General features: G+C 45.7%; 1 protein-coding gene across 17 annotated transcripts in view; it reads right to left on the bottom strand.

Annotated features, from left to right (window-relative positions):
• The window catches only part of LOC309718084 (uncharacterized protein), a 30,984-nt gene extending 17,133 nt beyond the window's left edge, over positions 1 to 13,851 (bottom strand). For 10 of the 17 annotated variants that reach the window (XM_082553061.1, XM_082553077.1, XM_082553062.1 and 7 more), the window contains exons 1-8: positions 9,533 to 9,687; positions 2,934 to 4,249; positions 1,924 to 2,202; positions 1,699 to 1,803; positions 1,465 to 1,583; positions 1,120 to 1,338; positions 858 to 945; positions 330 to 482 (exon numbers count right to left, since the gene is read on the bottom strand). In XM_082553061.1, the coding sequence (XP_082409187.1) occupies positions 330 to 482; positions 858 to 945; positions 1,120 to 1,338; positions 1,465 to 1,583; positions 1,699 to 1,803; positions 1,924 to 2,202; positions 2,934 to 4,241 (2,271 nt within the window). In that variant the 5' untranslated portion in view covers positions 4,242 to 4,249; positions 9,533 to 9,687. The other 7 variants (XM_082553067.1, XM_082553068.1, XM_082553076.1 and 4 more) reach the window with 6 other exon arrangements.
• Positions 13,852 to 26,678: the final 12,827 nt, after the last annotated feature.

The raw sequence follows: 26,678 nt of genomic DNA, 5'->3' as shown, positions 1-26,678 counted from the left end.
AGACATCTGAAAAGCTGGATGTATCTTATCATTCTTGCAATCAGTTGGCTCAGTCGTACAGTTACATTTATGTGTATAAGAAAACCAATAGCAATATAAACTAACAGTACTATTACATTTTATACCAGCCACTTCTGCTGAGAAATAATAAATAAGTCTAGGGGGTTAGAGTAAACCCCCCACACACAATCTATTGGTTATTAAAAGAAATCAGTTCTTTACATTTTTCAAAGCTAAGCTCAGAGGAAATCTATGGAAATTGGATCTGTATAGAACAATACAAAAATCAATACAGGTCAAACATACAGACTATGTAAAGTGAGATTTACCTCTGACGGCCTGATTTTGATAAAAAAGCTGCTCCGTTTGTATGAGATCTTGAGCACTTTGGGCCAAGGGAAACGGTTGATCCTCAGCTTGTCTTTGTAAACCATCAGACCACTGGAGCAAACGCCCAGCATTATATCAACACCGTCCAGATCCTGCATGCAAGAAACACCACGGAACATTTACAGCCCTGACCAAACACCGCCAGCCTGCTCTTGCAATAATCAGTCACCGGGGGGCAGACTTTCTCACGAAACACGAATGCTGTTTGAGGTCATGGAGTTTAGGATGTTATTAATCTCTCTTTTTTTTTTCCAAAGGGGGATGACATCAATTTTGTAATTAAATATGGATGCTACTGCTGCAATACAATGATGCTATTGTAAAAAGAGCATTTTAAAATCGAATAAAAATCAATACATGCATACATACTCGTGACATGCTTCTATGAAAAAGACTGGACCACGTGTTAAGAAGCAAACCATTCATCCAAACCAGTAAAATAATTTTAAAAATAAAAATAAACATACCTTGGCTTGGTGCAGGTCAACTCCATACATGGCGAGCTTCTTGGCATTTTCCAGAAACAGCAGGTCTGCCTGGGCTGGACTCATTGATCTGGAGGCACACACGATAACGTTTAATTCAAAGACGTATTTTACTGTCAGAATCATTTTTGAGGCTCAATCAGCTTCAAGCAGCTTCGAAAATGAATTAGGTTCCTTCAATGTATGCACACTGGGCTTAAATGAACACTGTGAAAAGGGCGTGTCTAGACAACTCCTTAATGACCTGTATGTGCGGTGCAGATCCATCACTTTTTCCTCCAGCTCTTTGCTCTGTCCGGGGGCCAGGTTCAAATCTTTAACGTAGTCTGTTCCATGGAGCTCGGGGTCATACTCTCCGAGTTCTGACTGGGCTGTGTAGGAGCCCAGCAGGGACAGTGTGACAAAGGAACAGGGAAGAACACCAAGCATAATGTCCTTTCTCAGCTGGAGACACAGAAAGTACCTGGAAAAGGTGTGAAACGATTAAGGAATTGAGTCTATGAACATTTATCCTGGGTTGAATAAATGCAGTGCAAAAGCTCCCTATTGCCTCATGTTGATCCATTCCTCCAAGCTGATGCTTGCTCACCTGGTTAGGTCTTCAGTAAGCTGAGCTGGATCAGGAGGGTAGAACTTGACGTTGAATGTAAACTCATAGACAGCACCTGGGACCTGTTTCCGTATCTCTTTGGTGGGTTCCAACCATGTCTGAGCAAAACGGAAGAAATGCAAGAAAATTTGCTCACTTTTTTTTGCACTGTCATTCATAACATCCAGTTATGCTCCAAGTAATTAACACTACAGAAGGGTAAAACCATCCTACCTTGCTGGTTGGGGTTTCCCAGTGAGCCAGGCCAAAGTAGTCTTTCTCCAGGAGGTTAACATGGTCACACACCTTTGTAAGAAGTTCTTGGCCTTTAGCATGTTTCTAAATGAGAAAGAGAAACGCAGACATGGGACACACGGCAAGAGAAACTCTTCAGTTTCCATGTTTATCATCACAGAAAAGCAAACGCAACAGTGGTGCATTTTGGGAGGGTTTGCTTACATCAAGTTCACACTCAAACTGAGCGTCGTCCAGCAGGGTGACTTTGCACTGCATGGTCTTCTGACGTTTAGAGCCTTTAACCTCTTCAGTCTTCTTTTCTGTCTTTTCTTTTGCAGGCTTCTCTTTCTTTGCCTGCTTTTGTTCCTTTTCCTCTTCTTTGATTGGCTCTTCCTTTTCTGCTGGTTCTTCCTCTATTTTCTCCGTGTCCTCCTGTTTCACTTCTTCCACTGCTTCAGGCTCTTTTATCATAGCCTCTTCCTTGTGTTCCTCTTGGGCTGGCTAAAATAGTCAAAACCAGACAATTGCCAAAGTGTGTTACAAAGATGAAAGAGAAAGTGGGAGACATTATACAGAGCACCATACTAAGGTAGTACTCAAATAACCCAGGATGAACCCGAGCGGTTGATACTAGCGTTAGTTCAAACCAGCATGGGTCATCTTTGTTTCAGACCAGCCTTTAAGCCCAAGTGAGCACAGTGATGCTCACTGAGCAAGCTGTCCACATAAAAAATTCATTAGAAAGCAAAACCCAATCAGCAGCCTGAAGTGCTTTTTTTATAACCTTTGTCTGCAGTGATGTTCTTTTTTAGCCCTTGTTTTAGAAAATACAGTTAGAGGAGTTAGATAAATCCGTCTGGAGTCGGTCTACAGCACCTCTGAAAGTCTGTAATACCTCTTTTCCATCAAGGTCAGGCTTCCTGGGATCTTGTTATCACAAGGACATTGCAAACAGTCTGAAATCACGGCAGTCAGCTTAAAAATAGAACTGCACATTACTCCAAATAAATACGGTCTGTTTTTAGTGTTAGCTTTGTTTTTTGGTAGAAATATACAGGCAAAATATATTGTTTGACCCGTAAGTTTTGGAGGTCTGTTTAGGAGAGGCTGCCATATCTTTACATTTCCAGTGATCATGCTAATTTAAGCCAACTGCCTACTGGTTCTACTTTCATCTTAATCACAGCGAATCTTAGAACAAGTACTCTAAATGTGAGATTGTTAGGACTCACCTGCGCCTCTGTGCTGCTTATAGAGTGCTGATCAGCAGCCTGTTCAATATCTGGCTCAGTTTTAAGCTCGGGCTCAGGAGCAGCAATCGGTGCTTTCACCTGCTCCTCACTTGGTCCTTTCACTTCCTTCACTTCCTTCTCCTCTTTCTTTCCTTTGCTCTTTCCCTTGTCTTTTTTCTTCTCTTTGTTCTCTTCTTTTTCCTCCTTTTCTTCCGGCTTTGCTTCCTCCCCTTCTTTCTCTTTCTTCTTTGCTTCTTCTTTCACCTTTTCGTCTTCTTTTTTCTTCAACTCCTCTTTTGGTTTTTCCTCTTCTTTTGTTTTTGCTTTTTCCTCTTTCGTTTTTTCCTCTTCTTTCTTCTTAGCTTTTTCCTCCTCTTTCTTCTTCGCTCTCTCGGCTTCTCTGGCTTTTTCTTCTTCTTTCTTCTTTGCTTTTTCCTCTTCCCTCTTTTTTATCCTCTCTTCTTCCTCTGCTTTCCTTTTTGCTTTCTCCTCCTCTTTCTTCTTTAATTTCTCTTCTTTTTCTTTTTTCTTTGCCACCTTCTTGTCAACCTTTTCTTCCTCCTTCTTTCCAGCGTCTGCCGCCTTGCCTTTGACCTCAGCAGTTTCCTTCTTTTTCTCTTCCTTTTTCTCCACTTGCTTTTCCTCCTTTTCTACAGTCTGCTGTGTTGTCCCTTCCTCGTTTTGCTCCTCTTTTTTCACCAACTTTTCCTCCCCCTTTTTTGTCTCCTCCTTTTTTACTTTCTCTTCATCCTTTTCTTCTGCTTTTTTCTTGGCCTCTTTCTTTTTCTTTTTGCTACCTTTCTTCTCTACTTTTTCTTCCACGTTCTTTTTCTCTTCTTTAGGTTCTGCTTTGTCGTCTTTCTTTTTCACTTCTTTCACCTCTGGTTTTTCCTCCTCTGCTTTGGCCTCCTTGTCTTGACTTTTCCCTTCTTCCACCTTCTCCTCTTCTTTCTTATCTACTTTTTCCTCTTTGTCTGCCTTTTCGTCTTTGGCTTTTTCTGCCTCAAACACCTCTTCCTCTGAGCACTGCGATCGGCGCTTGAGGAAAGAGGAGAAGAGACGAGAAAGGCCTTTGCCAGCAGAGGTTCTGGTACGAGGCTTTAGCTGCTCCTCCTCAGGGGAGGTCGCTGCTTCGGCAGGCCCAGGCTCAGTGACCTGTTCCTGGGCCTTTGTGCTCGACTGCTCTCCCTCTGGGTCAGATGTAGCCGCCTCTGCCTTCTGCTTGTTCTCTGGTTCGGGCTCAGCACTACTGGTCTTCTGCTTGCCCTCAGTGTCTGCCTCAGTCACGGCAGTTGCCTCTGTTGTCATGGTAGCCACTGCGAAGGTGAAACAGAAGGGAGTCATAGATGAAGAAAGGTCACAGCATTGATGGTGTCCAACAAACCAGGTTAACTTAACACTTCATTTACACATACGCAGTTTTGGAACAAAAGTTTTTTTTAAATAAATTTTAGGACATTTTTAAACCATTTTTTGACATTTTACAGGTAAAACTAGTGACTTTTTAATCAAGACAGCAACTATCACATCAGCTACACAAAATTTACTAAAATCTGTGGATTATTTCCTGTTTTAAGCTCTATCTAATCTGCCTTTCAGTCATCGCCCTCGGCTCAGATTGCCAGCGGAACAGATAATGTTTTATTTTATGACACAAACAGGATTATTTCTACCCGTTCCTGCTTATTTTCTCTTAAATATTCTGCATTTTGGCTTACACTCTTAATTAACAATAAGCTATTTTTCACTGTAATTTTCATTATTGCTTCAGTGTATCGTTAGCTGCCTACTCCTTAAGAGTGCCTATTATTTATTAATATTCCAGGAAACATGGAGCCAACTGCCACCTACAGACTGCGCCGTGACTCAAACACACGCACGTATTTACACATGCACAAACATCATTTCATCGCACAATGGTCCTCCTTGTTGCAGAGTGTTTCTCTGTCTGCACAGAGATCTCACAACAGGCTCATTAAAGCTCACTGACACAAAGGAGGCATTCTGCTCTGGATTTGCCTATTAGCACTGTCTACATTGGGCATGCCTGGCTCTTCAAATCACACACGCCCCTCATGCTTAGGTCATCTAAGGCACTAGAACAATATGACAATAAAGACATAAATAAACCAATAAAAAGCTTATAAAGTTTTTTAAAAGTCATTCCTAATGTCTAAAATTGCAGGTCAATAAATTAACTCTTACTTCAGTCACATTTTGCTCTGCACAGTATTGTTATTGTATATGTCTGCTAGTAATGAGTAAATAAGCCACCTGATTACTCACACAATTTCAAATAGTTTAACACATCGAGATTTAAAAAAATATTTCGTAGTGGTTTCACGTCCATCTCATTTTACCTCTTGTACTTTTCAACCTCACTCGGTTAAGGTGAGGCTGACTTCTGTCAGTATGTAACAGAGCGAGCATACCTGCCCGTGTTATTACAATCAAAATGATGTGACTCGCAGTCCCAGTACTTGGGCCCTTTAATGAACACAACTTTGATCCTCTGCGGTGGCAGTGTGAGGACAGATCTGGTATATTTAGAAACTTCTAACCAGCTGATTAAATCACACAGGGACTAAAAAAAACTGCAGGTATTGTGCAATGGCACAACACCTCGCTTAAGCAAGTTACAGCCACTCGCATCGCAGATCAGCTCCTTATTTCGACTGTGCCGATGTGCACGCTCCCCTGAACTAGGTCTCGTCTGACTGGTGACGAATGTGGCTGTGTTTTTGTCTCGTCCATATGTAGTTCAAGTCCCACCCTGGGCTGGGGGAGGGGTGGGGGATGGGAAAACGCTAGACGGGCAGACGGGCCAATCTTCCAGATGCACGGGGCCGCCCCCGTTGGGTGCAGCCTGGACCTCTATACCGTGCACTTCCCACTGGCACTACAGGACAGCGGGAGAGGAGGAGGGGGGTACACATAAGAACAAATCCTCTTTAGCCCTCCCATTGTTTGTGTCCAGTGACCAATAACTGGGCTGAACACTATAACTAATCCTGCCTACCCTTCCCCCCCCATAAGACCCCCCCCCCCCCCCCGTAGGCCTATTCCCTAGGTCACCACACACACACACATATGCACATACACACACAGATAGTGGTATGCATCAATGCTCACAGTCTCCTTTGGGTCTTTTAGTGCTCTGTCATCTCAATTCTGATTGTCAGAAAGCAGACATGCTCCTAATGGACCAGCTGAGCTTGTGTCTGCTGCCTCCTCCATTTTGTGTTGCCTATCTAACATCTCTGCTGTCACCCAGCTGAGCAGGCCCAACCTGCATCCTGACCAATTGAGACGGCGACCGTCACGCCACAGGATCTCAACTCACAGTTAATTTCTAGCAACGTGACTAATATCTCCTCCTCTTACACATGGATGAAATGTTGCTGCACCGAGAGGGATAAAACTGCCCTCAATACCATATAATTAGTGTCTCTAATGAGCTAAATTATAGATGAAGCAGGCCACCCTCCAGCATAAGTGAGCTGCTGGATCAGGTGTGAACAGAACTGGAGTCAAAAGAGGATGTGATTTAGAGTTTATTATGCTCTTAATTCATCTGAAGGTTATTTAAAAATCTGAAAATAGGTGATATGATTGAGTGAACCTGACTTACAAGAAAAATTGCATATGCTTAGTTATTAGTTATTAGAATAACTGCTTGAACTGATGCTAACCCAGCCACACGATCAAAGCTCTATTTATCATTCTCACACTCCGAAAATATATTTGTCTCGCTACTAAAACCGCCACACTGTTTACCAGTGACGCTGCAGCAGCACCGCTGTGTGCATGTGTAATAAAATAAAAGCAGAGGGCTGAATGAAGACGAGCTTGCAGAGACGCAGGAGGAGGAGGAGGTAAAGTGTATAAATAGCAACGTGTGCGCAAGAAGCTGGGACTCATTAGTTGGCCTTTACAGACAACCTCATATCTATTCCTGTTCACAACACGTGTATACATGCGTGCACCATCGCAACTGCACACTCAATTCCACTTAAAGCCCAGTTTTTGAAAATGGATTTAATCTGAACGAGTGCACTGCTCCGTCGTTATCAGCACTGACCGCTGACTTAAAATAAGCGCGGCTCCCAAAATAACTGCAACGACGTATAAATACTAGAAGACAACGAAAGCATGTTTCCTGGGCACTGACAGTAGGCTTAAGGAATTAGAAGGAGTTTAGAGTTAATCAGCCCCCAAGTGAGATTATCTCCATCTACCTGCCCACAGGATCTCTCTCTCTCCCTGTCGCCCTCCACCCTGATTCGCCAGCTCTGTGCTCCTCATCCTACATGCATCTGTATGTGTGTGTATGTGTGTGTGTGTGTGTGCGTGCGTGCGTGAGCAAGGAAAAAGAAAAGCTGGCAGAAGCACAGTGGTGATCCGCTGTGCTGATTCATGGTTTTATGTGGAGCCCCGCCTACCTGGCTGAAAATCAACAGAAATGAACTGAAGACCAAGATATCAGCCCCTCCGCCACATGGTGGCTCCCATTAACCTCTCCTTGCAAACAGAGGCACACATGACAACATACACGCCAACACGTGCCTCGCTAACCTATTCGTGTGCGGTTAACATAGAAGCCTGCCTAGCAACACTGTGAATACAAGCACACGGGCAGGGATTTATATCCATATTTCGTCTTTACAGTTTTCATAAACACGTTTCTTAAATGATCACAGGATGTAAATTGCTACTGTGTAGTTATGGATTATGGACAGGAAGCATAGACTGACTACAACAAATGAAATGTAGCAATCAAAGATTGGGTCCACAATCTCCCGTGTGAACCGGAGGACGGTCGAACAAACGGTGTTGGTTTCCAATGGTTTATTTCAGTCTGGCTATCAGTGTAAACCTATCCCAAACTCAGTGCCACACCAATCAATACACACAGATGGTGTCTGTGAGTGTGATGCTGTAACATGAACCGACATGGGAAAACAATGAAGTACCGTGATTGATTTACTGCGGTTGCCCTGAAAGCAATTTCGAATCCTTTTCCAACATTACCTCAGCCGCCGCCGATTAGAGTCATAATATTTCTGTACATTGTGAACGAAAGCTTCTTTCCATGTTGCAGAGACATAGAAATACAGACACGTTATAAGATTCAGAATCAGCTTTGTGCCATTACTCAGTTTTCTGTCATTAAGTGAAAAAAATGTCTAATTTGATCCTAGAATTATTTGTGAAAAGGTTATGTTAAATTTACTTTTTCCTTGGTGTTTAATAATCGTAATCACTGTCCTAACTCATGAAGGAAAGAGCAAATGGCTCTAAGGGATGCAGAGTCTGTTCCCTGTTTGGTAATGCTCATACAACACAGTAGTAGTCTAACTGCTCGAATGCATCATAACTCCCAAAAGAGGATTAACATCAGCAAGCTCTTCTGGGACCTGGATGACCTCACTCTCACACAGAAAGACCAAAAACATCTTTGCGTATCACTTCAGCAGCTCTGTGTCCACAACACTGCTGATTCAGCAGTGCAGGAGACCCTCGGTCTTATCTGTTATTTTTAACCTCCGTGTTTACCTCTGTTGCTCATGCCAGCACTTGCCAGTTCTGCTGCATTAGTTCAATCCGCGACACTCTCCCTCATCCGCCCTACGTCACATCTGCAGCGCTTCATAAAAGATTATCTGACTATATATATTCAGCAGTATCATCAATGGAGGTGAGGCTTATTGGATGAGTTGCTCCGAAGTACGCAGGCAGGAACAAGACAGACACAGGCACAAGAAGCCCTGTGGTAAAGATGGGAATCTTTTAACCCCTAATACACTCCTCACGGTGCAAAAGCGAGCAGAAAATATGAAATCCAAAGCAGAGCAGCACCAATTAAAAATAAACAAACAAGCAACAACTGAACATCTGAACAGAGAAGACAGACACAAGAGCATCATCAGCAATAACACATTTTAAGTATGATTTAAGAGACCTAAACAGGGCGGCCATTCTCAGGCATCCCAGTCAATACTTTTAAAGCTCTTTATGTACCTGTCAGACAATAAAAAAATAAATGAAATAAAATAAATTAACAAAAAAACAGTTTTATAGAAAACCTATGTTTTTTCTCTTGTTATAATCTATGTTTATCAATTTTTTTCAATCATAATATATCAGGATTACTATAATAAAAAGAAGGAAAATTGCAAAGTGGGTTTTCCCGAAATGTCTAAACGCGCCCTCTTTTAGCAGAGCGATCAGTGCATTTATTTATTTATTTTACACTAAACAACAACACACCCTGCCTCCACACTACTGTTCGTTTCTAAAGGTGTTTTTTTTGTTTGGTTGTTTTAAACTAAACAATCCTCAAGCGGAACAAATTCATTAATTACGCGTTAATAATAATAATAATAATAATAATAATAAATGATCAATTACGTTTAAAATAATCTAAAATGTAACTTTTTCACCCTCCTTCCCTGAAACAGTTACGGGCTGTGTCGGACCTACATGCCGGGGTATTTAAACAATCTGTGCACGAAAATGGCGCCGAATGTGCAACAAAACAAACACACACCAACTCATCTCCACAGCCCCGGCGCATGCGAGCCTGAAATGCGGCTTACCTACTCCGGGATCAGCATCAAGGAGGAGACTGGATGGCGCAAAGACGGACAGAAAAAAATGCGATATTCCGCGCGTTCACACGAGAAACAATGCTGCTGAGCGACACATGCTTTGTTGTGCTTGAAGGTGTCCGATGCTCGTAAAGGGGTGGAGTCTCACGCCGAGGCTTGGACTTCAGCTGAGCGAATGAGCACCAACCAGCGTGGCTTACAAACCCATGCCAAGGCGGAGGAGATGCACACAACTTTCATATAAGGCTGATGAGGCCAGCTCCAGAGAAATTCTGATTTAATATAAAAATGGTGCATAATAATGACGTCTAGAACATTTAAGATGGTTTTAGAAATTGCTCATGAATGAAATTTAGTAAGGCTATGTGGGTTTGCCAAGTAAAAACCCATATTTTGATTCATTTCACTGTATTGACCCCTTTTAAAAGTGCATGCGTGGTGTGGCTCGGTTAAAGCGAGCGATCATTAGTACTGTGCAACGCCTAGAAGCAGGAGGAGGCAGGCACCAACACAACATAGGTAAGGGTCTCAAGAATGCAGACGTGACAGAGGAACAGCTTAAAACTCTGCCCAGCTGAAAACTACAATCCCAGACACACCCACCCGTCGATCTACATCTCAAAATTCAAAAACAAGCTCACACACATATGGGTCTTGTTTTTGGGCACACACATACACACAAGCAGTCTTTATGGACCACATGACGGTTCCCCCACCCATCTGCTTGACCCCATTAGCGACATACGGCTCATAGGCAGAAGGGGGCTCATTATTCTCAGAACCACACAGGGGTGAGGCGCCATCACCTTTGTCCTACACAGGCAAGTTCATGTGGCGGGCGTTATCAGTGTCATGTCATGTCTAGCACTATTATATGCTGAAGAAGATAAAATATCTTACCGGCAAAAAAAAGGTTATCCTGCGATTCCAACTAAAATAATACCGGGTTGCCGTAAAGTCCGAAGCTCTTACCGTTGGGGCGAATGATGAAAGTGAACAGAAAATATCTCTCCAGGCCAGTAACAGTCTGTGTGCGTCTGTGTGCTTTTTTTTTTCTTTAGACTTTGATCGCAAAGCAAAGCGAGGACACCATAACAGCACACCGACTGGCATTTGTTAAACATTTACTTTGACATAACACATTAACAGGAATCAGGGTTGCGCACAGGCAGGATGTAAGTTTTGTGTCGCTACTGAGGAGAAAACAGAGGAAGGGGAGCAAGGCAGGCAAACAAAACCCATATGAACAACTTGTGTTGCTTCCAGTTGCTTAGGAACCCCTGCCCAGCCCTAGGCCTACTGCAAGGAGCAGGTGTTGAGCTGGACCCAGGAGAGGGAGGAGAGACAGACTACAAAGGGGAGGAGAAGAAGAAGAGGTGCAGAGCACTGGCAGACCCAGTCTCTTGAGACAGTGACAGCCTGGAACCGCAGACCCTGAGATGGCCCACCTCCATGCACTCACACAGTAGACACACCCAAAACACTGACGCAAACATTCTGCTTCCCCTGCCGCTCTTCTACATTTGTTCAAAAGCGCAAGCAAACACGCGCATATAACGGAGCCGTGCATCACTCCAGCTGAGTGCATGGGGGTTATGTTTGTTTGGAACATCTTTATCCCTCTCTGGCACTATCGCACGGTGATTATGTAACGCCCCCCATACCACTTCCACCCAATTCATCTCTCTTTGACTTTCGTGACTACATCTGGGTACGCATGTCACACACACGCACACACACACACACACACGCACACACACACACACACACACGCCCTGTACCCTTCCATTTACATCTTATGTAAAACAATATGTGCAGCTTAAAAAAATGCTTTAAAATGTGAAGTTGGAGTGCATCTGAGAGAGGCACAGTTGCAGGAGGTTTTCTCTGTTGTTTTTTAGCTCAGAAACTGAGCTCTCAAAAGCACTAACATGATAGATGGTAAGAGTACATCAATATTAATTTTGCACCATTATGTTATGAAGAATTTATGAAGCGGGAATGTTCCATGCGTCTGCCCTTTCCTTCCCACGGACAAGTTGCCCCTTCTTATTCTACTAGGACACATTTGACTCTCTTGCACTTTAAGGACAATAAATTACGCTATGAAAGGTACAGAGCAGGAAAACAGCTGAACGAGAGTGAATTTAAATGATCAATTTATTATTAATGAAGGTAAAACGATTGTTGTGCTCTGCACTCCACTTTGTAGTGATGCTCTATCCTTCTGCCCCTCTGTGGTGCAATTTTCACTTTGAATGTATTTACTTGTTTATTTTAATCTTAACTATAAAAACAAGAGTTAAAAATGTCTTCTTTATTTTGCTTCAATCATGTTGTACGGCTAATCAATGCAGTATAACAATCAATCTCCTTTCATAAGGAGAAAAAAGAGAGAAAATTCTGATAAAGATACTGTTGAGGAAGTCAGATTGGAAGCAACATGCTTACATACATGTGTTTGGATGTCATCTGATTTTAATTGCTGGTGGAACATTGAACAAATTGTGGCAAAAATGTGTTCTCCCTGCTGAAGCTACTCCCAGAATGGAAGCTTTTAATTTCAGTAACCAGTGTGATGGTAAAACCAGTCTCATCTTTGTATCATAAACCACAGTAAACCTTTCACTAAAATCATCTTTCCATTATTCACTTTTATCCATGTGCAAGTCATATTTTGAGTCTAGTAACAAACAAAACAAAAACAAAAAAACACACTGAGGCGGAAGATCAGCTAGTTCAAGCAGTTCAGCGTAAATTATATCAGATGAGTAAGAGAGGATCACCGCCAATTCTAGAGGTGTAATGCATGCTGGGAGCGGGTGTTCATGAGAGATAAAGACCTGTTTGCGTCCAGATACCTCAGGGTGACACCATTAAACAACTCCTCCCAAAATTTAACTAGGCTTCGAGTAACCAGCAGTAAAACAAAAACTATGTGCCATAATTTTTGACAGGAAGTACACTATAGCCTTTTCAGATCAAAGCCTTAACAAAAGCAATCTTCTCAATTCTAAAACATTTTTTTAACCCCCAAATTTTATTTTTCCCAGATAGAAAGAAAGTGTCAGAGCTGACTCTTCCCTCACATCCACTACCCCAAAAAATACTGATAGAGTCTGAACCCAAAGTGAATGGTTTAAAATAGAAATAATGAATAAATGAATATTTAATCATCTCTCTAAAGCTTGATGAGCTACGTCTTTAGGGAAATGCTTCCTCAATATAAGTGAAAAGCATCTGTGCAGCTATTTAATTATACAAACACTCTGCATTAACTATGAATTGCATTCAGGTGCATTAGGAGGACATCACTGGTGCACATGACAGGGTAAAAAAAAATCATTGTAGGGCTTCAGCAGAGCACTCACAAAGCACAGCACGAATGCCTTTCATTCAAATTAAATGGGATAATACTCACATTATATCCACGTAGAAGGTCATTTCATAATGCATGCGCAGTCGCAGATGGAGTGACCAGGTCAAGACAGAAAGAGGGAGAGGGGGACAAAAGTGCATCAATAAAAAAAACACTTTTCTGTTTAAACAGTACAGATTTTAAGGATTTAGTTAAAAGCTGAGGTAGACAATAATATTATACATGATATTAATAAATGGCACTGCCTGTTAAGAAGTAGCATGCAGTGCTAGCATCATTTGAAGCACATGAAAGGAAGGGGAATGGGCCTGGTTATAGGTGACTTATCAGCTGTCCGCTCAAAGTAATTACATCACCAAATGTTTTCTTTCTCGGCTTCTTTTTCTCCACATTAACAAACAGGCGTTGAGTTTTTACACAGTTACTACACCACTGCTGCTACCTGCATTCTTCCTATTATGCTAAGTATGTAAAGTATTTAGGGCCCGGGAGGTTTGAGGTACTGGGAGCAGCCTAACGACACACCTCTGCATTCATTTGTGGGCATTTTTCTTTCTTGTTATGAAGTCATATTACTGCAGTAGGTCAGCAGTTCTACTTATCTTTTTGTTTTCCTTACCACAAATACTCCTGACCTCGCATAATCCTTCTAAATGCGTTGCAGTGAACTCTTCACGAACCACCGCCGTGAAGAAAACACGCCGCGAAAAGCTCCTGCAGGTGAAAAAAAGGTGTGCAACCTAAACACAAGCAGTGTCTAAGACTGCGGGTCATACCTGAACACGTAGCAGTCTCCTCTGTGCGTCTTCTCCACCTTCAGCTTGCTGCCATAATTCCGGTGTTTACCTTCAAGACTAGTTGGAAAGTATCGATGGGGTTTCCACAGGGAGGCGGTGACGCAGCCACAATGACGAAGCACTAAGTACTGGTGATGGGTGGAGATCAGAGGTGGGAGCTTTGCTCAAAATCCTCATGGGGTTCTTATTTAGTTCTCACACAGTCTGTAAAGCAATGATCTTTTTTCTCACACGCAAAGACATTTTTGTTTGAGCCTGTCTTTACAGATGAGTGTAAGCGGCACTGCTGAGGGGACTGACTCGGGGCTGCTCTGCCAACTATATGACAACTTTAGGGCCTGAGTACCTGAACAGCTTCTTCTAGTAAACTGTTGGAAACTTTCAATGTGATATCATAAGTCACTAGAGCTATTTGTGTCTGTGTGTGTTTTGTTTTTATTTTACAGCTGACTCCACACAGAGGCGCTGTTGTGCATGCATGTGTGAAAGTGCAGGTAATGGTGGTATTTACAGTCACCAAGGAACTTTTATATTTACTGAGACGTGTTTCTGTATATGTATCAGGAGTTAATAAAAGTCGTGTTACTGCATGATTTGTCCCTCTGATCTCATGTGTTATCGTGTGTCCTCTAAAAAATACACAAATAAATAAATAAATGGCTCCCTCTTGTCACGGCCTGTCATGGGTTTGCATTGGTCCCCTAGAGTAAGTGAATGCACAGAGTACTAAATCAGCCCTCACAAATAGACAGTGCCCTTTGATGACCTGGGATGTCTTCTTTAAAATGCAGAGTGAAATCCCAAAAGGTGCAATAGACCTCAATCTAACAGCTGATGCAGCTGGAGCATCTGTCGCCGCGTTACCTAAAGCCCAGAGGTCTATGCTGGCTCTGTCCCAGCAGGATATTATAACATACCCGGCCTTATAGATTTACTCCAGTGATGTGGAGTGGAACATTCACTTCAAACGACTTTAAACATTAAAAAAGAAGCTTGAATTGAGATTCGATTTTTGTAATCTATAAATTTAAGGAAACTTGAAATTCTATTTAGTTTTCAAATGCAAATATTTCAACCCTTATTATCACACAAAGCAGCCAGGATCCGCCCAGTGTGGAAACATTTAACTCCTGCACAAGATAAGAGCGACCGTTTCCCTAAACACACTGTGGAACGGCGTTAATGAAGTCACGTTGCCCCCTGCTGAACGTTTTCATTAAAGCGGAAGTGGTTAGATAATATAATTTTGTTTTAGTTCTCCACTTTAGCTATTACTTATCCCACAAAAAGGTTATGATTTTGGTAATATTTGCGCGCGTGTCGTTCAATCTGTCAACACCATAGCTCGATATGTTTTGAATTAATTCTGATTTAAAAAAATGAAAGAAAAACCTTGTAGTGATAAAGAGGGAGGTCAGTTTAACAATCTATTAAAATTTGACGTACACTCAGCAAGGTCTACAAGATCAACTTAAAGATCTATTTGTCATGGTCCTGGGTCGTTGACCCAGCGTTTTGTGTTTTGTGATTATTTCCCTCTGTTCTAGTTATTCTGTGTCCTCCCCCCTTGTGTCCGGTTCGGGTTCTAGATTTCCTGTTTTGTTCTGAAAGTCTGTGTCTGTTGTCATTGTGTTCAGCTTGTGTCCTCCAGTCATCATGTGTATTCAGATCAGCTGTTCTTCCCTCCTGTGTGCGATTACCCGATTACCGTGTGTGTGTGTGTGTGTGTGTATATATATAGTGGGTGTCGGTCTGTGTTCGTTGTCGGCTCGTCTGTGTTTCTTGGTATCCTGGTCCTTGGTCTGCGTCTCTCTGCTCCGCTCTCCGTTTTGTAAGATTTCAGGTTTGCTCTTTAGTTTCTCCCAGTTTAGGTTTCCGTTTGTAATTACTCGTGCTTCATTGCCTGTTTTTGCCACTACCACCCTGTAAATAAAACGTCATTCGTATCATCAGTTTGCTGCATTTTGGGTCCTCCTTTTCCTCCACACCACACGGCTCCCTCCCCCAGCCGTGACAGTACGAGCCGACCAAACATGGACCCAGCGGCATCCGCACCTCCCGAGGAGCTTCGGGAGGAACTAATTGACTCTGTTTCCAGGTTGGTTAACCTATGGCTCGAGCATGAGGGGGAAGAGTGTCTCCGCGCTGTAGAAGCCAGGCTACAGCAGCTCATCTCTGCTCACTCCTGGCTGCTGGACTCTCTTCACCCGCTCGCGCTGGACTCTCTTCACCCGCTCGCACAGGACTTCATACTCAACGAACTGCACCTTCACCCACCCGGCCCGGCGGCGAAGATTTTGCCCGGCCCGGCGGCGAAGATTTTGCCCGGCCCGCCGGAGGTTTTGCCCGGGAGGAAGCGACGATCGCGCCGTCGGCGCATCACCCCACAGCCGAAGACTAGGACTTTGGAACTGCCAGCTGTGGTGAGTGAAAAGGACCCTTTTTCTGTTTTGGACTGTGTGTCTGTTTATTCCGGGGCTGTGTTTTTTGAGTCGGCTGCCCTGCCGGTAGCTCAGTTAGCTGCCCAGCAGCCACTAGCTCAGTTAGCCACTCAACCGTCACCCCCATTACAGTCACAGCCAGACCTATTAGACACCTTGTTACAATCCGTGGCTCAGTCAATAGCTCAGTTGGCAAGAGACTCATCAGCGTTATTACCAGCTCAGCCACCATCTTCACCAGCTCCGCCTGTACGACAAGTCCAGTCCATCCAACCGGAAAAGCACTGTTTTTCACCTGTTCATGTCAAGCAGAGAGACACACCACATAACGCAGTTGTCAGTCCGCAACAGCTGGCCAGCCCAGAGACTGTGACGCACTCCAGGGCCTCCCCAGAGGCTGGGTCCCAGCCCCCGGCCGACTCTGGACCCCTGGAGATTAAGAAGCCAGCTGAGGACTGTATCCGGCTGTCGCTGCCCGAGCTGGGTCAATGCTCTGTGCAGCTGCAGTCTGCCTTGTGTTTGCCAGAGGCCCGTGTGCCTGCTGGTTCTGAACTGTGCCTGCCAGAGGCCCGTGCGCCTGCTGGTTCTGAACTGTGCCAGTGTAACCGGTGTGATTCTGCGTTGTGTCTGATTAAAAAAAGGTAAAAGAAAGAAAGACCTCCAAGTAAATAATTTGCCCACTCCAGCTCCTCTCCCACAGGGGAATTGTAGAAAAAGGGCTGGCATTTATTTTTACATTAAACATAAAATATGCATTTACACGTAACATATTTGACATAAGATAAAACAAAAACAACATGAAATCTGACATACCTGATAAAAAAGGTAAAAGAAAGAAAGACCTCCAAGTAAATAATTTGCCCACTCCAGCTCCTACGACCAAATACAGACAGTGGGGAAGAGGATTAGCTCAACCCACCACAGCTCCCAAGCTAGCAAGGAATACATATTCATGCTATCATTTATGGCGCCTAAAACACATTTATGACACACACATACTACACACTTATAACATCTTACAAAAACAGGCTCAATAATGACAATAACTGAATTAAAATCGCAATCATAAACATCAGGGTGGTTAAATATGAATTATGTGTGCTTTAAGGTGCTGGAAAGAAATGACACCCACCTCTCCCACAGGGGAATTGTAGAAAAAGGGGAGAGGCAAAAGGGGTACACTGTATTTATAGTATTGCACCAAAGAAGAAGAAAAGAATGAGGAGGGGCTCTAACTGATAATGAACACAACTACAGGCTTGGAGGTCCTAAAAGTCAGGTATAAAAGGAGAAGTTTGGGGGTTTAGAACACATTTTGTGTAATTATAACAATGTTATTTATGACTCTGTTACATTCACCCCCCAAGAATTACACAAAATCCTAAAGGGTACACCAAAAAATATATATATATATATAAACAAACCCACAATAACAGATACAGTGGCCTCAAACAAATTCACATCGCATATACAATGAATTAGATCAGCAACATAGCTTCCTCCAAGGAGGATAAGAGACCTGAGACCTGCTCGGCGCCTAGCAAGATCCCAGGACTTTCTATAGACAAAATGAGGTGCCATTTACACCACACAAAACAGGCCATAATATCTATGGGCGTCACTATCAGACTGCACAGACTGACAAAATACAATGAACTCTGTGCCTGTATTATTCTTTTCCAAAAACAATAGCAATGAAAAACATACAGAAATAAGCAAATTCACACATCAATAACCGCTGCTTGAACAGGTTCAACACCAAGGAGTGTTTCAAGTTGAGCCATTGATTCAATCAAGCGACGAACTGGTTTAATGATTCTACCAAAACGTGTGGTAAGTCCTTGATCCACGTCCACATTTTTGGGTTCAAGAGAATGAAAAGTGTGGGACGGGAAAGCAGCAGGGGAGCCTGGGGAGGCTCCATCACCAGCCAGCCCACCAAGATCAGAAACACCCATTATGGGAGGGGTCCCATGAACGCCATCTTCGACCGGGTCAGCGGCAGATTGCTGATGGATCCATGATAGTGTGCGGTCATCACACTCGCCAATGCTGGAGACGGAATCCACAGTCCAGGTGGCAGGAGGTACAGCTCCTGTGCCCCCAAAAGATGTCACAGACCCATCCAGGTCAGACTCAGCGGGGCCACTGACAACGCTCACAGCAGGATGTGCAGCATCGTCATTCAGTGTTGTGTCCAAGGGCAAAAAGTTAACTTGAAGGAGCAGGTTGCGATGCACCACACGCTCATGACCTTCTTTGTCTCTGATACGGCAGATGTGAAGAGCAGGATCCAAGTCAACTACCGTGTACACAACAGGTTCCCATTTGTCAGAGAGCTTCCTTTTTCCTCTGACTCCCTTGTTTGCCAACAACACCTGGTCCCCTAGTGAAAGAGGCAGACCCTTCACTTTTCTGTTGTACTGGTCAGACTGGTGTCTCTGCTCCATTGTGCTGTGTTCCTGGGCTCGGAGCATGGCAGAGCGCAGGTCATCCATCAGTGACTTGACATAGGTATCATAGTCACAAATGGTGTCATCATGAAGGACATCCCGAAACATGAGGTCAACTGGCAACCTTGGCACCCTCCCAAACATCAGGTAGAATGGCGCAAAGCCGGTGGTCTCGTGTGCCGTACAGTTATACACAAACGTCATGGACTGTATCATCTGCGGCCATTTCTGCTTACATCTGGGGGGGGAGGGACCGTAACATGTTTCCAAGGGTGCGATTAAATCTCTCTGTGGTACCATTACCCATGGGGTGGTATGGTGAAGTGTGGGATTTGGCAACGCCACCCAAAACCAGAAGCTCTGCAAGCAGCTCACTCTCAAAACTAGCTCCCTGGTCAGAGTGAATGCGCTGAGGGAAGCCATACACACAGAAGAATCCATCCCAGAGCTTTTTAGCGACTCTCTTAGCTGTCTGATCCTGGCATTGGAATGCATGTGCTAATTTTGTGAAGTGGTCAGTAATCACAAGGACATCCACAGACTTGTTGTTGCTGTCCTCAGCTGACCAGAAGTCAATGCACACAAGTTCCAGTGGAGCACAGGTCTTAATGCTTTCCAACGGGGCCCTAGCTGCTGGCTCTGGGGTCTTGCTGAGAACACACCTGCGGCAATTTCTCACATGACCGCGCACATCCATCTCCATATCATACCAGAAAAAACGCTGACGAGCCAAGGAGAGTGTGCGAGGTTGACCTTGATGACCAGCATTGTCGTGTATGCCAGACAGCACCACTTGTTTTAGGGAGTCAGGTACCACAAACTGGAATCTCTTGTGTTTGGTCAGTGGGTCCCTCACGACTCTGTAGAGGACACCATTGAGGAATGTGAGCTTATCCCATTGTTTCAGGAGCCGCAACGTATGTTGGTTCTCATGACAGCGCTCACGTCTGGAGGGTCTGCGCTTACGCTCAACATAGCGGGCTACTCTGGAGATCACAGGATCCCCTGTTTGATGAGACAGGAGATCAGCACGGGACAGCGCATGAGTAACATCACAGTCAGGTGGACTGATGGAGGTTAGGTGACCAGCGAGGGATGTTGCACGCTGGCGAGAAGCAGACTCCCACTCACAGAGCGAAGACATGAGAGAAGACACGTCATCAGTTGACAGAGACACATCAAGCACAGCAGAGGGTGGAGCACTGCGTATCGATTGAGGTTGACAGGTCAAACGGAAGGCATCTTGGACACTGGCATCTTTCACACCACTGACTTGCTCTAGCAGCTCAAAGTAGGGCTCCGACAGGAGCCGCTGGGCCAACGGCCTCACAAACGGTTCCCTGCTCAGGGTGTCTGCCACAATGTTCAGCTTTCCAGGAACATATTTGATCTCAAAGCAGTATGGTGCAAGCTTAGAGACCCAACGCTGTTCACAGGCATCCAGCTTTGGCTTAGTCAGAATGTATGTGAGAGGATTGTTATCAGTCCAGACAGTGAACCGATGACCCTTGAGCCAGTGGCTGAACTTATCGCACACAGCCCACTTCAGAGCCAAAAATTCGAGCCGGTGTGCTGGGTATTTGGCCTGACTGCGGCTGAGAGACTTACTAGCAAAGGCTATAGGTCTTGCTCTCTCCTCACCAGCTGGCACCTGGGATAAGACAGCACCCAGCCCATCCATGGAAGCGTCAGTTGAAAGGATGAATGGCCTCTCAAAATCAGGATGTGCCAGCACCGCACAGCTGAGGAGTGCACCTTTGAGTCCCTCAAATGCTTTCTCACAAGCAGGAGTCCAATCTTGAGGGGTGAGCTTGCGAAAAGTTCCAGGTTTCCGACTCCCATGGCAGCCTTTAGTCCTCTTCTGACCGGCAGTTAGAGCAAAGAGTGGCTTCGCAATACGAGAGCACCCTGGAATAAAATGCTGGTAAAACATCACCATGCCAAGGAAGGATCTCACTTTCCTCTGAGAAGGGGTGCAACCGTCACCATCCATAAGGTCAGTCTTCTGAAAATTGGCGATAACCCTCACTTTATCCTGATCAACCGAGACACCACCAGCATCCACGACATGACCCAAAAACCTCACAGAGCGTCTGAGAAAGTGACATTTTTTCTGCGCCAGCTTCAGATTGCTGGTCCTCAGGCGAGAGAAAACAATCTCAAGACGTCTTAGGGCCTCCTCTTCTGAAGGCGCAAACACCAGCAGGTCATCAAGATAACACAGGAGGCTGGAAAAGTTCAAATCACCAAAGATGCTGAGCATCATCCGCATGAAAGATGCTGAGCATCATCCGCATGAAAGATGCTGAGCATCATCCGCATGAAAGATGCTGAGCATCATCCGCATGAAAGATGCTGAGCATCATCCGCATGAAAGATGCTGGGGAAGTCTGTTGTACTCATACAGGCCAAGAGGTGTAGTGAAAGCAGTGTACCGTCTGTCAGACTCATGGAGGGGAACGTTGTAGAACCCAGATGTGAGGTCCATGGTGCTGAAGAAAGCATTCCCACCAAGGGCAGCAAGACAGTCAGCCTGATGGGGCAGTGGGTGAGCATCCTTAATGGTTTTGGCATTGAGCCAGCGGAAGTCAGTGCATATCCTCAAGTCACCTGACTTCTTCCAAACCATTACCAGTGGCGAGGCGTATTCGCTGGTGGACTTACTGATGATGCCTTTCATCTCCATGTCTGACAGCACCTCTCGCAACTTGTGATAGTGAGCCGGGGGTACTCTGCGATAGGGAAGCCTGAAAGGGCGGTCGTCAGTGAGGTGGATACGATGGACAAAGTCTTTCACCTCACCACAGTCCAGTTTGTCTCTAGAGAACACATCTTGGTAAGTCAACACAAGCTCCACCAATTTCCTCTTCCACCCATCTGACACTTCACAGCCCTCAATATCAATGTCAGCCAACCCAGCATCTTTGAGTAGCTGTGCAGAGTCAGGCACAGAGTCTGATGAGGGGGGAAAACTGGTATGCTGGTCAGTCAGAGTCTCGCAGAGACCTTGAGTGATGGGCAGGTCCTCCACAGCAATACAAGGAAAGACATCCGCAATCTTAGCATTGCGACGAAGTGTCACAGGGCTCTCTGTTGGGTTAAGGACTTTCATAGGGACCCAACGATCTCCCCACATGGGTGTTATAATGCGCCCCACCATTATGTTCTTTGGAGTGGAACGGGCTGACGTGGGTTCCACAACGACAGTACTTCCTGGAGACACGAGGGCAGAAGGTGGCAGCTTTCCCCAAACTACATATTCTTTTTGTGGCAGGAGAGTGACACTCTTCCGCAACCTGACTGTACCTACTTTATCTGGCAACACAGGAGCAGACCACCGTGAGATACAGCTCAGCAACTGCAGGAAGTCTTCACAATCAGTGCCAGTGTAATTGGAGTTAATAAGCTCCCAGTACTTTGTATCAGCCTTCATCTTCTGAATGATGGGCCGGATCACATTGCTCCCCACGATGAGCTCATCTTTTTGCCCAGGAACCACAAATGTTGGTACAAGAAACCTAGTCCCATATACTTCAATGTCCAAATCATAGATGCATTTCGGTTGTGTGAGAAGGCCACCGCAACCAACCAGCACCACATTTTCAGGGATATGCTGCGGAATCAGAGCAACACCAGCGGCTCTTAGCTTGCTATCAGCCCCTTCACTTAGTGTGCATGACATACTTCCTGAATCAAGCATGCTTGTCAGGGAACACCGGCCACTGACCGACACTGGAGTGTAAAACAACTCACTAGCCCTGCCAACTCTTTGTGAACCCATAATAACAGTCTTCTCATCAGAGAGGCTACTACAGCAGTTAACATATATGGCTTCTGGGTCTGTTGCATTTCTGAGGGTTTCATCAACACTGCCCATGCTACCCCTCTCGTTACATGGGCTGGCTAGTTTAAAGCAGCATCGGTGGGAGGAGGGACTGAAACGCTTGGTTTCTGGTGCAACTGTGGGCATTCACGCCTCATGTGTCCAGGGTCAAAGCAGCTGTGGCATAGCTTGTACAGCCTACAATGCACATGGGTTGTGTGTTCATGTGAGCCACACACTCTGCACGAAGCACGATGAGCATTGCGGTGCCCATGGGAATGACCTGTGGGTTGTTGGCACCTAGGACCAGTGGCTAGTGATGCAGTGCACATGGACAGAACCTTGTCAAACAGTGCTACCATCTGTTGAACACCTGGCTCAGCTGGAGGAGGGCCAGAAACTGGCAAAGATGGGGGCATGACATGTAGAGTCAAAGGAGGACAAGCAGAGGGCTGCTGCACACTTACCATGCCATCAGAAGAGAGAGGCTGACATGTGGCTGCAGAGGGAACAGAGGGCATAGGATACGAGGCTGGCTCATGTGTTACTGGGACTGCTTGAGCACCGCTGGAGTGGGGCTGGCTGTTAACAGCGACAGGGCTCTGATGCGGGATGGACAGACTTGCTGTATTATGAGACAAAACACTAGACTGTCTCATTTTCCTCACATAGTTGTCCAGACGGCTCTGAACCTCAGCTGCAGTCCACTCCTCAGGGGCCTTCAGTTGAAAAGACAACGTAAGACTGTGGTCAGGACAGTGATTAATGAACATCGAAACAACCTCACTACTGGGGTCCTCTACCATCTTGCCGCGCCTGCGGAGACACTCATCAGCAGCATCAATAGACTTGTTCAACCGGATCCAGTAATCCATGGCGTTCTCACCTGGACGTGGCACAGTACTGTAGAAATCTTTCATGGGCAGGCTGGAATATGTCAAGTCGCTGAAGTTAGACCTCAGTATGTCAAACACAGCAGTAATAGGATCATTCCGATTCAACTCAGGGCGGCAACGAAGTGACACCTTGACCACATCTCTGGCTTTGCCAGTTAGTCTAGACATTAATATGGCAAACATTTCTTCATCTGTGTCACAGCTGATTCTGTGCAGATAACATCTCATCATGTCCTCCCATTCACCGATGGGAAATAGATCTGTGTTGTCACCCTTGAAGTATGGTGGAGCTTTGGTGTCTGACTGAACAACAACCTTCAGCTGGGACTGGTCATTGCAGCTCGAGGGCACATTCTGGGGAGACTGTGGCTGGGTGGGGGATGGCTGGTGCATAGAGTTAAGAGAGGATGTGATATTTTCCCCAATTTGCTTTGCTAAGTCAGTGATCAAGCTGCTCAACATGTCACTAGTGACAGCCTGGGTGTGTGTTTGGCGTTCGCAAGCAGCTGGTATGGAGCTAGCTGCTGGCATTAATGGTGAGTGCATCACTGGCTGGTCTACAGTGTGGGCACCAATACCCGGGACTACTGGCCTACCCCTCCCAAAAAACTTTGGAGCAATCTGATGACCCCTCCCCAAACCAAAGGTCATATTACTCCCCGCAGAGAACAGATCAGGCAAAGCGCTATCCACAGTTTCCTCACTTAACATGTTGGCCCAAGTGAGATATCACTGTTCAACAGCAAAAAAAAACGAGCCTAACCCCCACACACAATTATGCAAAACTTCACAAAACAATGAAATGTGGGGAGAAGAAAAAAAAACATCAAAGAATCAAAACACCATAGAAAATAAAATGTTGTTTTCTCCTCTCAATTAAAACAGGCTGTAAAAGCCAATATCAATAGAGAAAAAAAAATTACAATCCGTGCCTGTATAATTTGAGGCAACAATATGAAACAGTGACAGAAATGATCACCTACGTATTTGCCCTTTAAGTTCACACGTGACAGAGATGCCTGCAAGCCAAATTACGGGGCATCGATCACACGCGATATAAAAACCTGTGAGTCAAAGCGCAGGGCACAGGATTCTGGCACACAGCTGCAGAGAGGAGGCGGGAAAACAGCGGCAGCAGAAGGAGGAGGGGTGGATCGCGGATTGGCGATGTGACGGGTCAGCGGCACCAAGTGTAACCGGTGTGATTCTGCGTTGTGTCTGATAAAAAAAGGTAAAAGAAAGAAAGACCTCCAAGTAAATAATTTGCCCACTCCAGCTCCTCTCCCACAGGGGAATTGTAGAAAAAGGGCTGGCATTTATTTTTACATTAAACATAAAATATGCATTTACACGTAACATATTTGACATAAGATAAAACAAAAACAACATGAAATCTGACATACCTGATAAAAAAGGTAAAAGAAAGAAAGACCTCCAAGTAAATAATTTGCCCACTCCAGCTCCTACGACCAAATACAGACAGTGGGGAAGAGGATTAGCTCAACCCACCACAGCTCCCAAGCTAGCAAGGAATACATATTCATGCTATCATTTATGGCGCCTAAAACACATTTATGACACACACATACTACACACTTATAACATCTTACAAAAACAGGCTCAATAATGACAATAACTGAATTAAAATCGCAATCATAAACATCAGGGTGGTTAAATATGAATTATGTGTGCTTTAAGGTGCTGGAAAGAAATGACACCCACTTCTCCCACAGGGGAATTGTAGAAAAAGGGGAGAGGCAAAAGGGGTACACTGTATTTATAGTATTGCACCAAAGAAGAAGAAAAGAATGAGGAGGGGCTCTAACTGATAATGAACACAACTACAGGCTTGGAGGTCCTAAAAGTCAGGTATAAAAGGAGAAGTTTGGGGGTTTAGAACACATTTTGTGTAATTATAACAATGTTATTTATGACTCTGTTACACCTGCCAGAGGCCCGTGCGCCTACTGGTTCTGACCTGTGTGTTCCAGGGGCCCCGGTGCCCACTGGTCCAGAGACTGTTTTCGCTGGGGGGCCCGAGGAGCCCGTCCAGCCTCCTGCCTCGTCAGCTGGGGGGCCCGAGGAGCCCGTCCAGCCTCCTGCCTCGTCAGCTGGGGGGCCCGAGGAGCCCGCCCAGCTTCCTGTCTCGCCAGCTGGATGGCCCGAGGAGCCCGTCCAGCCTCAAGACTCATCGGCTGGAGGTTCAGGAGAACCTAGCCAGCCTCCTGCCTCGTCAGCAGGAGGGCCCGAGGAGCCCGTCCAGCTGCCAACTGCAGCCTCATCATCCTCGCCAGCTGCAGCTTCATCCACGCCGCGGGCAGCAGCAGCTTCTTCCACGCCTGCAGCGCTACAGTCTCCGGCTTCCACGCCGTCGCCTGCTGCAGCCTCATCATCCTCGCCAGCTGCAGCCTCCGAGCCTTCATCCTCGCCCGGTCCAGCTTCGTCTTCAGCATCGCCTGGTCCGGCTCCAGCCTTCGTGTCTTCAGCATCGCCTGGCCCGGCTCCAGCATCCTCGTCAGCATCGCCTGGTCCGGCTTCTGCTTCAGCTTCGCCTGGTCCGGCCTCTGCTTCAGCATCCTCATCAGCTGCCTCGTCTGGTCCAGCCTCTGCTTCGGTCTCGTCTGGTGCTGCGACGGCCACGCCACCTTCGGGTCCCAAACTGCCGCCTCGACATCGGCGGTCATCTGCCAGGCCGCTGGTGGAGCGTCATCGTCAACATGGACGACCTCCTAGACGCCGCCGCTGCCTTCCGCGCGGTCGGCCTCCAGACTTCTGTTATCGCCGCCGTTGCCGTCCGCACGGTCGGCCTCCAGACTTCTGTTATCGCCGCCGTTGCCGTCCGCACAGTCGGCCTCCAGACTTCTGTCATCACCGCCGTTGCTGTCCGCACGGTCGGCCGCCTGAACGGTTTCCCTGTTGCCGCCGCTGCCGTGTGCACGGGCGGCCCCCTAAACTGCCTCCACTCCGCCACCGCTGCCTTCCGCTCGGTCGGCTTATGGATCTACGTCGCCGACGTGGCCGGCCTCAGAAGATGAACTGTCCTGGACTTCTGAGTTGTCAGCCTCCGGGCCGGCCTCCTGAACTGTGTTTTGTTCTCGTGCTCCAGCATGTGTGTTTTTGTTTTGGACAATTCTCTCGGTTCGCTGGAGCTTGTGTTTTGTAAGATTTCAGGTTTGCTCTTTAGTTTCTCCCAGTTTAGGTTTCCGTTTGTAATTACTCGTGCTTCATTGCCTGTTTTTGCCACTACCACCCTGTAAATAAAACGTCATTCGTATCATCAGTTTGCTGCATTTTGGGTCCTCCTTTTCCTCCACACCACACGGCTCCCTCCCCCAGCCGTGACAC

Source organism: Aulonocara stuartgranti, assembly GCF_965226115.1.
Source record: "Aulonocara stuartgranti genome assembly, chromosome: 11".
Lineage (NCBI taxonomy): Eukaryota > Metazoa > Chordata > Actinopteri > Cichliformes > Cichlidae > Aulonocara > Aulonocara stuartgranti.
The sequence above is the reverse complement of the archived record's forward strand: the minus strand, read 5'-3'. Positions and strand labels throughout refer to the sequence as shown.